The sequence below is a fragment of the Homalodisca vitripennis genome, chromosome X, assembly GCF_021130785.1.
Source record: "Homalodisca vitripennis isolate AUS2020 chromosome X, UT_GWSS_2.1, whole genome shotgun sequence".
Classification (NCBI taxonomy): Eukaryota; Metazoa; Arthropoda; class Insecta; order Hemiptera; family Cicadellidae; genus Homalodisca; species Homalodisca vitripennis.
The window spans coordinates 75,829,369-75,843,805 of record NC_060215.1 but is presented as its reverse complement, the minus strand read 5'-3'; the positions used below and the strand labels follow the sequence as shown (position 1 = coordinate 75,843,805).

Genomic DNA, 14,437 nt, shown 5'->3' with positions numbered 1-14,437 from the left:
TTATTAGGTACCACGATTTTTTTTGTACACTTTCAGGTACGAATATAAAAAACCAACAAAATGTTTTTTGGAAAATAGACCAACATTAAATTGTTTACAGTAATAAGGTTTCGTGTATCAAGAGGTAGGAATATTTAATTTTGTAAAACTTATTCTTAAATATGATTTTACTGTAGTTTGATTGCCAGCAAAATGTACCGGTGTCACAATACCGAGACCAGCAAAATATTCATCCATATTTTTGCTTTTAGTAATTTAGATGATAACTTATCTGTTAGACTGATCCTTTTCAATTCTTTAAATTCTAGCTAAGTCTATATTAATGTGGCAGTGAAAAATTTTATCAGTTTCTTTAATATCAAAATTAATTAACATGTGCAATATGTTTATAAGCTAGGTATTAACTTGTACTTGGCCTCTGAAATAATGATCTCTGACGATGCATCTGGTTGGATTTGAACAGATTTATTTATTAACAAAAATCCCTTTTTATAGACAATGCAAATCAAGTAATCCAAGACAGTTAAATTAAAAGAGTTATCATTAAAAAACATTTAACATAAGTTACTTAACACAAATTATAACAAAATTTAAAAAAATTTGTATTATATGTTTGTTTTGTTACACTGATTAACTATCAATTGTTAATTATTCTGTACATCATGTAAGAAAAGGATTTTATAGTCATTTGGTAATTTTTTTGTGAAAATCCTGTTACAAAAATTACCTTCAGTATCAATAATAAACCACAACCAATAACCAATACTGTAACTCGGTTATGAAATATTCCTTATTATTGTAACCATAGTAAGTGTTGTTGTTAACACAGCAAACTGAAGTTATGAATGTTTGACAGGTGTCACCAACAAACTCAATAGACTACTTGCCTTACAACTCTCTCCAGAGAGCTGTCACAGATGGCATGAACCACCTCAACAGCTTGGTCAAACCTGCTGTCCCTGGGTAAGTTTGGAACTACATACTCGTATTCTTTGCATCCCCAGCTTGCTTCCATTACATATGCCTAAACTTCAAATTGTTAAACTTTTTATCCCTGTTTCAATGTTTTCATTTGTATGCGTAGTTGAAAAGGCTTTTGGATCTGTTTATTACTCACCTCCCATAAATTAATTAATATTCACAGAGTGCTGATTAAATCAAAGGTCTTAAACTTAAAACTTATTTGTTTTGCATTTGTGTGATGGATTTAATAGTAATGGTTGAAGTCTTCAAAATTGTTGAGCCATTTTCTAATTGTTTTGTTCAATTAATATAAAAATGTTAAACTAATATTTTTGTAATTCTGTAAAGTTAAAATTGTTACACCATCCTTTGTATGGGCTTTTTGAGAGTGTTTAAGTTATATTGTTATGTTTGAATGTGTATTGTGTTTATTTTATGTTAAAAATGTATTCTTATAATATCTATTACAAATAAAGAGAGGGATACCGAAGTAGTGGAACATGTCAGTGCTGGAGTAGAAAATAAATACTTTATTTGTGTTAGCCTGTTATTTTGATCTTGTCTCTAATGGAGTGTTAACACAAATTGTTTAAATTCTAAATTAAAGTTTCATATTACATAGCAACACAACAGGCTTGTAGAAAAAGGAGATGGCAGTTTCCAAATATAAACAACAGTCAAAAATAAAGTTAACTAGGATCTAAACTGACATTCAATAAGTTTTTACCTCTGTTACTAATTTTTTAAAGTGACTTTGCCACTACTGGCACCAACGTGTAGCTTGTAACCTTAAAAGTATGCGCAAAATGTTCTGAGCATTGTGACATTAGCCAGTAGCTCAGTGCAATGGTGTATGTTTAGCAGACAGGACTGTCTTGTGGTTTGCTAAGTTGAAATCAGTGACTAGTGTGCAAAGATAATATCAGTGAGTTTATGAAAATAAACCTCCTTTTAATTAAAGCACTTTATGTTTATACGGACAATTAAAAATGAGTTGTGTTAGAATTAAATAATGCTCTGGTCAACCTAGAACATCAAGAGAAAACATAGAATACATATTCCAATCCTGTTAATGAAACTTAATAGAAATTTATAACCAAATGTAGTTTGGAACTCAGACAAACCACTTCAAACCAAAATAACCTTCACAGTTATGTTTACATACTTAAAAAATTCCACAGAGACATTAGATTTTTATAAATTGATCAAAAGAAATGTATTTATTATAAGTGCAGTAACATTCTTAATAAGTTTGACAGTAATGTTACAGAAACTACTCAAATCAAATATTGGTTTCTGATAAAGATATTTTTCATATAAAGTGCAAGTCTACATAACTGTATGATCTGGGAACCAGAGCACTATAATAGCGTTTGTAGCCCTATAAAAGATTCACCATTGCACAGTTTTACTTCATAGTTAAAAAAAACTTGGATTTGGTTATGTGTTTACAACTCAAATGCAAGGATTTAAAGGTTATCTCTGATGTAAAATGAAGTAAAACCATAAACATCTGTGATTACCTTTATTTTGAACTCACTAAAGTTCACTAACGCTTTTATATTATATGAATGAATTAATGTTGACTGGTTTCGGTTATTCAAGATATTTTAAGCTCTCTCACACAGACATAACAGATATATAATGGTACAGGAAATAAAGGAGCTAAGAACCATTTTGCCAAAATCTCTGGAAACTCTATCTCAGTTTAAAGACATTGTAATAAAGGTGATACAACATTAGCTGTTAATGTATTAGTGTGGCTATAATTTTAGTGTTTAAAAACATTTTAAAATTGTCTTGTAACATCTGTTGTAAGCTAAAATTGTCTTTGTTGTCTATTAAAAAACTTAGCTTAACCTAGTTTTTTTACTGTGATCTTCATTTGTTATCTACGACGTGTTTTAAACTGAGCCAACTGAACATGTTCAGGAAGAACAATATCAGAATATATTAATATAACAATATTACTAAATTTAGAATACAATAACTTATTTGTTATATTTATGTTTACCATCCAGTTAATACAAGATAATTCCATTGCATGAAATATATTATACATTTGTAGCTTCAGTGTGACACATGGACTAACAATAAGTAGCATAGTAGCACATTGGCTTACTCGCATTACTAGTGAAGCAAATTATTTAAAAATCTGTCCACATATACTTGAAAACTGGTTGGCTACAGTAAATGTTTCTGTTTGGTTATGGAATTGAATTAACATAGTAATAACGTTATAATTAGTACTAATCCATTGTTTACTTAGCTTACAGAGCATCTCAATTTGTCACCGATCTTTTTATTCAAAATTTGAGTAACTATTCATTGCCTTAGGTTAGTTTGTGACGATTTGGTCTAAATATCTTCAAAGGACATTTTATTATTGTACAGTTCAAACGTGCAGACTATTACAAAATTGTATTGCATTGTGGTTAAAAATATGTTTTGAACTTTAAAATTTATCTGCAAATTGCATATAGCCATATTATAAGTAATTATACTTTAAATTACAAACATTCTATGTACATAACTGAGTATAGTAATAATACAGGTACAACTTGAGATGGATCAAAACTACGGAGGGCCCTGACGTCACATGTTAGGGTTGAATGCTTAAGTCACCCTTCTTTGAGTCATTAAGGGCTATGTTTATCATCAATTATTGAATAGATGCTACTCAATGAATTGGTAACTCATCGTCTTCCCAATATTTTCAAACTTGCACATGTCCATATAACACTTATTCCTTAAACTTATGAACGATCTGTCTATACTATTTTTATTATGGTGTAGACATTTAGTGCGTTGTGATGGCATCTATATTATAGAAGATTTACCACCTTGAAATTAATTTTGTACATGCCTTTTAATTACAATGACATTAATGATTTTTACATTTGGACTAATTTATGAATGTCAGACTCTACTTAGGTTTTGTGAGAAGATGTACCTCAAGGTTTAAACCAATTTTGGTGATTTTCCTTTCATACTAGTTGAATTGCAAATGTAATCCGGAGGTTTGATTCTTACTGGAGTAAGAGTGTATCCAGGAAGAATCACCTGAAGGAGTTATTTCACTTCTTTTAATGCTTGATCATACTTTATGGAGTGCTTTTCTATATCAAAGGGTTATAATGGTTAAAGTAAACATGAATTACATGACACTAAACATCTAAGTATGACAGTGCACACATTTAGTTACGGAATGTAATTTAAAATTCTAAATGTCACCCATATTGGTCCATTTTTGAAAATCTGAAAATGGCTATGAATCCCAATTTTGTAAAGGGGGTAAATTGTGTGATAATCCATTTCAAAACTCTGCAAATAAGAAACATGCAAGATTTTATTCCTAACCATGTAAAAGTTGATTAGAAACAATATTAGCGATGTCCATTCCATTCTAGGCTCCATGTCTTATTCCACCCAAACATTTTATAATTACTGACGAGTTTAACTGGCTTGTTGCTTATATATATATATATATATATATATATATATATATATATATATCTTTACCTGACATATTTAAACAAAATTGAATACAGTTCAATAACTATCTGTTTTGAAAAGTGTGGTTGACAGATTTTATTAATTAAGAAAAACCACTGATCAAAACAACTATATATTATGGTGATGATCTTAGAAGATTAATTATTACTATTTAAATAATTACAAGTAGCATTTCAATTCAATTGTTTTATTTATATATCAAATTGTTACTATCCTATTACATGTTTAAACCTCCTCCCCTCTAAAATGTTATTAGCAAAATCTATGCCATCATCTCCTTTGGGCCATATGCCAGATCATTACAACAATATTATAGTTAGGTTTTTTCTCAAATCCGTAAGAAATTATCCAAATTTGAAAAAGAAAACATTACTGCATATGTATTACTTCATTTTTTACATGAAGTTTACATATGCAGTACATAAGCAGTATACAGTATATGCAGTATACATAACATGTTTATTGCTTTTTTGAAAAGATGTATTCTTCACTGCTATCGTATTTGACTTTTTATCAGGTGATTTTCATTGTAGGTAGATTTATTTTCGTAGTTGTATTTTTAAAATAAAATAGAAAAAAATTGTAAATATCACTTACACTTTAACTTAAGAGTATTTTAAAATGTTGTATCAAATTACTTGTGTTTATACTTGACATTTCTAGAAAAAGTCCCTTATACTACTAAAAAATGTTCTTTTGAAGTTTCTTTAAAAATAAATAAAAATGTTGTTAGTTAAATTAAAAGTAGAGGGATTATGTTTTGGAGAAGGCTTTTATTTCAAATAATTTTATCACAAAAAATTGAGACATATGGCTGAACTAATTTTAATAATACTTTTTAAAGTTCAATAAAAAAGGAAAGTTAAAAAAACTTGTGTTTGGCAGTTTTACTTATTTGAAATATATATATATATATATATATATATATATATATATATATATATATATATGGCTCTTCAGAAGAAATAGAGAATTAGAGGCCAACAGGAAGCTCTGAAAACAATAAGAATTAATTATTGAAATCAAATCTTTTCATTCCTTAAATTATTATATTGATCCATGGAGTCAGTAAGAGCGGGTTTTAATATACTACATGTTATTTATTCTTTATATAATAAGTATGACTTCATTTATTTGATTCCTTTGTGAACGAAAAAGTATTAACACTAAACACTACCAATAAAGATCTCATTTTAGTCTTCTTGTTCTCATAGCTTAGTGACACCACGATCAGAAATAGCTTGTTTAGTTGCTATGGTTGTTGCTGAATGTGGTATGTGTTAAATGTTACTGTGTCTCTCACACTTTCTTCGCTGTAAATGTCAGTGTTAGCACTTGTCTGATCTGTGTGTAGTCTAATCCACCCTAACCTTGAACCTCAAAACTGGTCTGTCCATCCCACAGCTATTCGTATTTCTGTTAGCTAAGATTGTATCACTGGTTGCTCAACAACATTGTTGTAACACTAGAGATCTTCTATTTTTCCTTCCCCCTCTGTGTTATCTTACTGATCGTTGTGGCAGTGTCATCTTTGTTAAGAGAGCACTTGAACCGGATCTACTGATATGGAAATTGGTTCTGTTCAGTGAAAAGTCAATGCAGGACATCGGCCAAACAGCAGAAGATGAGTCTATGATTCCATTACGGCATCTAACAGTTTCCAATGGGGATGCTGACATGACTTATCACCCGTATCAAATCATAGAGTAAGTCTCAGTCAAGATCTTTACTCACCTTCTAGATGCTGACATTCCAGGGTCCTCAACTCAGCTTTTAAAAATAAATATATGTTTACTTGCATTATTTGAATCCTTTTAGATCAATTATATATAGTTTAGTTAACAGTAATATGGTATTCAAATACTAAAACTCATTACTTACTGAAAAATGAACTACTATACTACAGTATTTAAAAAAGCATATATTTATTTCTTTGTAGTGTATTACCCAAATAATGGTTAGTTACCATACACTGTTATCATATCTTATTGCCTCAATGTTTTTTTTTAAGTTTGTTGGAAAAAATAGTAAAACACACAAACAGAGTTAATAATGTTGTATTTGCAATAAATTTTAAAAATTTTATATGAAAACAGATATTTTGTAAAAACGTAAATGTGTGAGTTAGGGAACATTTGAAAACTTACTTCTACTTTCAGTTTTAATCTTTTTTTTTTAGAATTGAGTTTATTGCTTTGAAAATGGAAATTTGTATTTAAAAATTAACAGACATACATAATTATTGAGACCATATATTTATCTTGATGAATTTGTCCACTTAAAAAATAAAAAGGTTTTTATAATGGAAAGTAACAATTTTCCACAAAAATACAATATTGAAAACAATTTTGTTAACCATTACACATTTATCATTGTATACATTCTACAATTCATTTTATAACAGTTGTATGGATTTTTTATTTATGAAGCGGTAAGTACTAATATTATAAAGATAGTTTCATTTAAAATGATATTTAAATTTTACTTTAAGCTCATGTAAACCTAAATAAAAAGAATTTTTTAACAAAACAAAACCATTATAAAGAGATCTGCCATGATCTACTGCTTCACAGAAACTTGAACAACAAATGAGCTAAGAGATATGAGGAGGGCTATACTGATGTTTCTTGTAGTTAAATTATTTGTTTAGGAGAAGACCACTAGAGTGGAAGATTGCCTAAATGAAATCAATCAGTTTGTCACTTGTCAGCAGACTGAAATAAGTCATTAAATTGCGGAATTATCGCTGAGATTTTTAGCTCACAACATGATCCCTATTACTGTTGACTTTGTATTGTTGATTATTAAATATAATAATAAAAATACTTCCACTTAAAAATCTTATTGTTTCTTTTATTTATTTTCTTGTTGGTAATAATATTATACATATAAATTGTGAAAAATTTAGTTCGTTAGTCCTTATTCCCCCAAACCATAAATACTCACTAGTTCTCCATAAAATTATCAACACTTCTTTAAAAAATATCTTAAAATATAGAGCTATTGCTAACAACTAAACTAAATATCATGGGGAACAATATAAATTAGAATTATCAAGCGATTGTAAATATCTAGAATACAAGTAATGAAGTAACACATCTGAAAATTTTGATTTAAAGAACTTGCGATAAAACTTTAAGAACCGTGTTTAAATTAGAATATCTTACAATTATGATAGAAGATATAGTTGTAAGTATTCGGAACTATAAATTGCAGTATTAAACTAAGATATATGAACTTAATGAAGTTTGCTATTTCATCATTGTCATGAACTATGTAGTTTATATGTAGTACATGAAACAAGAGTAAAATCTATGATCAAAACATCGAAAATTAAATTATATGCAATTAACATAAGAAGGAAATAACTATCAAATAAATAAAGATTAACCCATTATGATTTTAAGGTTTTCTATTTATCCTTAATTTTGAAAATCATTGAGGGATTTGGAAATATTTGAACTTCTATGCATTGCCAAGTTTTAAACAACTTCAATTACAACTTCAGTAACTTCTTCATTTAAAAAAGTGTTCAGTATGCACATTTAATTATTGGGAAAAACTTAAAGAAAACAAAACTTAATCACCAGGTTATGAAAATAAATTGAAGGTATTTAAAATGTATTAATCAACATGCTGATCTTGTGATAAACGTAAAAAACCAGTGTTAATTAAATCTGTTAAGATAATATACCTATTGTACTATGTTGTATTAATGATAATGTTTTCATAAGTTTTGTAATAGTCTATTTAGAGGGAGTCCTGGGGAGCCAGACCTACCTAGCCCTTTTGCAAAAATAGTAAAATCCTGTGATGAATATACTTTAACCAATAGTAAGTTTCTGTACGGTATGGTATTTAATAAGATTGTTTTCTTTTTATGCATTTTTACTTTTTCAAAAATATTTGTTTAGGGAATTAAACAAAGTGCGAGTTGATTGATTAATTATTTGCAATGACATATGAACACCTTGATGGCCCATAATTGCAACAATTGGCTGTTGTTGGATTCCATTGTATGAAGATTGTTTGTTATGTCATAGAATTTATGTGTAGTAATCAATAAAAAGTTACTCATAACTAAATTTTCCAAATGAAAAAAAGTTTTTCAGCATTAAAGAAGAATTTAATTAATATAGACTTCTTGTATGGTATGGTATATGCTAAAAGCTATAAATTTAATTTTAGATTTTAAATTGTATATTAAATATTTCTGAAGAACTTAATTTTTGTTATCGTTATTCCAATATCAGAGGACTACTATTATAAGTTGGATACCTAACTAACACTAAACAAACATATCAAAATAAATAATTAGATAAAATTTGTTTTATGCGCTAATAAAATATGTTATTTTTCATTGTTTATTTGGCATTGTCAACATAACGTTTACACTTCTGCATTGAGATTAGTTTTTTTTCAGAAGTCATTAAACACAGTTTATTCCATACATTAAGAAATTTTGGTAATCAAACCTTGAGTAAATGATTTATGCTTTTCATAAACTTTCCAAGCGTTCCTTCTTCAGCTAAATTTTATTGACATTCAAACAGATGGTAGCAGTTCTTCATGCACTTCTTGCACACTATTCCATTCACCAAGACGTAAACACTTGGTACATTCTTCCTTTAAGATCTAGCTAGGTACAGTGCTACATAGTCTAGCTATAATAAGTTGATCAACATTTTGAATCTAGGAGTAACTCTATGTGCACTGTGAAAAAATTCTTGTGGTTGAAATGTAGTCAACTATTAGAGTATTAATGTACGACAGGTTACTAATGTCTGTACACTTTATCTATATTAAGAAGAAAAAAATAGTTGTATTCACATTTGTCCAAACAAAAATATAGACTTTTGCAATGTGAGGAATTTACATGGTTTATTCTGTTACTTAAAATTAGTTAATTTTAGAAAAAGGTAGTTATGTGTGAGAAATAATATAATATATCCACACTTGTTGAATACAGACAATTACATTTCAGTGGAGGAAATAAAAAGTTGCTTGTAGCAGTGGCAAGTAACAAATAAATTGTTCTAAGTGATTTCAAACAAATGCCAGTTTTATATAAAGTCTTGTCTCCCTCCCCCAACCCACTGTTACCACAATAACATTTGAATGGATGAACATTTCAAATGTCTTTTATAGGGTAACTATGACATTAATTGTTTCTTTTGAGTTTGTGTTAAATTGAATTATTTATCTTGTTATATATAAAACTTAAAGCATTAACACTTAGAGAGCAGCTGATGGGTTATGTCAATTTAGACGGCAACCAAAGATTTAATACTATAATTGTTCTGCAGTTTAAGGGTTAAATACTAACATATCTATCACCTTTTCACATGATGTTAATATTTGAAGCATGACTTAAATCATGTCAACTTTTAAATGGTAAATAGATACTAATTAGTTTTCTAAGAATTCTACTTGCGTCCTTTTTTGCTGACTTTGTCTTGGGTCTAAATAAAAATTTGTAGTCACTTTAAACAAATAAGTTTTTATATTTTTATCTGATAAAAACATAGGTTTTGAACAGATTTAAAATAATCAAATTTTAATTGGCTCTTATTATTTGTATAAGAGAACACCTTTAAAAGAAGACAATTCTCCTTTCACTAACCTACTACAGTACATTCAACACTCTGGAAACAACCAAGCCATCCACAATGGGGATTCTTTGGTGTAGTTTTGATTGCTATATCTGAGTAACCTATACAATATTGGCATACCCAAGGTGGCTGTCGCATCATGCAAGAATATTTGGTGCAGAAAAATTGGACGCTCTAAAGAGTAACATCCAAGTTCCTCTTAGCTTCAAAGATCATATATCAGAGATAAGCTTAATATCTATTAGAACATCTATATCCTGTATGGTATACTTACTTTTGATCTAACTACACCCAACCCCATACTATTAAGACATGAATAATTGGTTTTATTTTATAAACTATATAAAGTTCATACATATTTTTTATATCCATATATGTACAAAACCAACTAAAAATCAATAGTATAATAATCAATTCATAAGAGTACAAAATTATGAAATATTGATGAAAATTTCTTCAATTATGTATTTGGACTTCTTTACAAACATCCTGGCCAGTCATTTTCTATGGTTTTTTTTATTCCCATTCTTTAAGTTTTGAGGGTTTAAGCTGAGTAAACTTGCATCATAGTTGGAGAGCTTCTTATTAAAGAGAGTATTTCTATGTGCAGGCAGATTGTAGTCATTATTAGAACGTCCTGTTTGGTGTTTATGATTGTCATTTCTCCTTAGCAAAGTGCAATCAAGGGCATTAAATGGTGTCTCAAACATGTATAAGGGTGTTATTGTGTGTATTGTAAGGGTTGAAATGTCTTTCTGCAGCTGCTACAAGGTTTAAAGTAAGTCATGACTCAAGCTTGTTTATTCTCAATGTGTAATTTCAAAACTAGTACTTCAGTTCTGGTGGTGTTTGTTGTGCCAATAGCCTTGTTCCTATTCAGGGCAAAAAGAAATGACCCAAGTTTTGTGTAGAATTTGTGAATATGTTGATTCCAAGAAAGGCAGGTCTCAATTGCTTCATAGCCTCTGCTTTTTAAAACTTTTGAAGGCCTAAAATATGATCCTTTCATCTCCCAAAAGAGATGTATTCAATTTATACTGTGTTAATGACAAGGTTATTAGCAATACAACACTACTCGACCATACTGACTGCAATAAGAGTTTAGATTTCAAGCAGGTTCAATTTGTTGTGCGTAATAGTGTAATTATGTCACCAGCATACATAGAAAGATAACACAGTAAGGCCCAAATAGTGAGGTAGTTTTCTGTGAATAGGACAAACAAAAAAGACTCAAGATTGAACCTTACAGAGCAAACCTTGCTTTGTGTAATATTCCTCTTTAAGGATTTTTAGTTCCTGTCTGTATATTCTTTCTTGGCAAAGGTTGCTGAGGTTGAAGCTGTAAGTTGATGATTTCAATTTGTATTACAGCAGAATCATAGATGATTGCATAGCTACATGGTTTGCAACTCTGGTGACTGGTAGAGAGATATTAATATCATCAGCGTAAACTGAACATCACACTAATGTTCAGTCCAGAATGAGTTTTTTTAAAATATATTAATAGTAAGAAAAATAAATATAGCTAATTGTAGTACACAAACATTTCTGAACTAGTACCAAAACTCTTAGGATTTACTCAATCGTAAAATTAATCAATAAAATTAGGAAAATTTGGTATTCACTTTTATTTTATCGGTGTGACTATAGCTGTCTTCCTGAGGAAAGAAAATACATTATGAAAATGAAGTAGCTATGGAGTAATACTGGATTCATATTGTTTAGTATTTTAAAACAATATTTCTTGTAGAATGTACATTTTATATCAAAAGTTTACGAAAATATGCGATGTGATAATGGTTTTCATTACATTTTCACCATTAATAGGCAGTTACATGTTTGGACTTGGCATATACCTCCATTCTATTATAACTTGTTTTTAACAGTTGTAAAGGATAGAATTTTATGTTTCTCAGACAAATTAATTAATTAATTATTATTTGTAATTACCTATAATATGAGTTTATATTAAACCGTATATCAATATATAAATTAAATATTAAAAATAAATTATGTATATATTTAAACAACAAACCAACTCCTCTGTATATAATACTTCCTCTCCGTAAAATGTAATATCAAATAAAAGAATGTTTGATTAGAATTTTAGAAAAAGATTATTCCATAAATGTATTAATTAAGATTACTCCATAGGTGTATCTCATATTTCTAAAATTTATTTGTAAATTTCGGTATCACAACAAAAATTGTAAACTAATAGATTATGCATACACATGATATTCTGGTGGTTTTTTGAATGAGATTTTTATAAGCAATCAATTACTTAGTACTACATACATTCCTATTGATAAGACTTATGCAATTGGTAGCTAATAATTTCTGTTAATAAAATTAACTTTTTAACTGTTTCTTTTAATGTTATATTTTAAATTTGTTTAGTTATTATTTATTTTGTGAGAAGGGATCAATGTTCAAATTGATAGTTAAGCCAATTTAATATCAACCTATTTTCAATTAAATTAAGTATTTAATAAATGTTACAACATATTTAAAATTTGGAATTCTTGATGTAATAATAGTATGTTATATATTTTTACAATGTTAAAACACAAAAAACCACTGTGTTAATTGTTTGTTACATTCTTTACCAATTTCTCTAAGCAACAAGCCACAAATATAAAAAAGACATTTTAGCACCTTGGAGTAATGGGATCTTCCTTTCCACGTAACAAAATCGCAGCGATTTCTAGGGCCCACCACAAGCTCCCATTACATTAATAGAAACACGACCCTTTCTGTTCATTGAGAAAAAGTTATTTTTTTTCTTTTTAGTGGCATACAAGCCAGTTGAAAATGTAATATATCGATTCGGCTTGCAAGTAATAGGTTAATCCACTTTGAGAACAATTTAGCTGCTGAATTTCAAACACCTAGCAAACCACCAGTTTCTCTGTGTAAACCGCCACTGGAAAAATACACAAGACAATTACAACCCTTCTCTACGTGGTTATACATAGTGAATCTTGGAGTCGGGAATTTCAAGCCTAAGTGTAAGAGAAGCAATTAATTGAACAGAAGTTTTTGTAACATTAAATCTATATAAATATTCTTCTCCAGCCAAATTTTAATTGTACACTTGCTGTATTTGAGGAGTTCAATCTATGGCATATGACAATACTTTATAACGTTTTAATATATTATAATCTATCCATTATAATGCACTACACTAGAACCTACCACATATGAATAATTTCTACAAATTCTAACAAGATTGTGACCTGGTATTAAGCAATAAACAGTGTTTGAATATCGTAACCGCAAAGTATACAACTAAACAATTGTCCTGATTTCATTAGACTAGCACTTAGACTAGCCTCTTGGCAGGTCTGTTAGTTTAAAATAATGCTCTTTAAAAATGTATTAGATTGAAATGGTGACAAAAAAATATATACATATATATGTATATCGAGTTGTTTTTATCAGTAAAACCTGTAGGTTGTCATGAAGTAATGCAATTAGTTCCTTGTTTATTAGTTACACCACAGTTTGTTGTAAAGTATAGCAAGACAGCTAATGTGCTACTAATTTTAATGCAATTTTACTAGTATTATTTCAGTTGAATGAATGAACAAATAAACTTCTTATTTTACCAGGTAAAGTTAAGATCACTTGGTCCTTTCTTACACTCAACCTAACCAAGTTATTTTTATTTTGGGATTTTGAGAGTTAGAAATGTCCAATAACCACATAAATCTGTTGTGTTTTTTTCTGTTGAATTGTTTGGTGTGAGTTTGAGTTTAGTTCTTTTACTTTTTACGATTCTGTTGTAATCCTTCAATAACTTAATGTTTTCAGAAAAATGGGTGACAGAAATCAGTTTCTACATCCCAACTCATATGGTAAGACTGGTGAAATTTGACTTTGAACTTAAAAATGTTTGAATTGATTTATAAAAGGATATAAGTTTGTTTGATTTTTAATTTTGGTGTGCTATATTAGTAGACTTAACTAACAAAATTGTGATTAATTTGGTTGAATTTGAAAAGTAAAGTAGTATACCCAACCCCCTACTTCCTTCCATGAATTCTATTTAATGTGATCCAACAGACAAACAAATACAAAAGTAGCGGAATTTACAGGCTGTTTATGGAAATATAAAATAATTAATCAGTGATAAAGCAGTATGTCTTTAGACACCTGCAAATTGCATAGTTCCTGGGTATTACTAGGTTTTTCAACACTTTTGTTTTAGCTTTCATTATAGTTATAAATGATAAAATCTTAATGTTTTGAGTTCAACTATTTTTTAACCCTTATGAACAAAATGTTATGGCCTATCTGATATCAAAATCTTATAGCACCCATTATTTTTATTACTTTAAGGG

The 14,437-nt window shown here is 28.8% G+C and overlaps 1 protein-coding gene across 22 annotated transcripts in view; it reads left to right on the top strand.

Annotated features, from left to right (window-relative positions):
- The window catches only part of LOC124369221 (muscle calcium channel subunit alpha-1-like), a 413,179-nt gene that overhangs the window by 387,148 nt on the left and 11,594 nt on the right, over positions 1–14,437 (top strand). For 15 of the 22 annotated variants that reach the window (XM_046827077.1, XM_046827074.1, XM_046827072.1 and 12 more), the window contains 2 exons: positions 857–963; positions 6,066–6,185. In XM_046827077.1, coding sequence (XP_046683033.1) covers positions 857–963; positions 6,066–6,185 — 227 coding nt within the window. Of the gene's footprint in view, positions 1–856; positions 964–6,065; positions 6,186–13,907; positions 13,952–14,437 lie in introns of all 22 variants that reach the window. The other 7 variants (XM_046827088.1, XM_046827089.1, XM_046827091.1 and 4 more) reach the window with 3 other exon arrangements.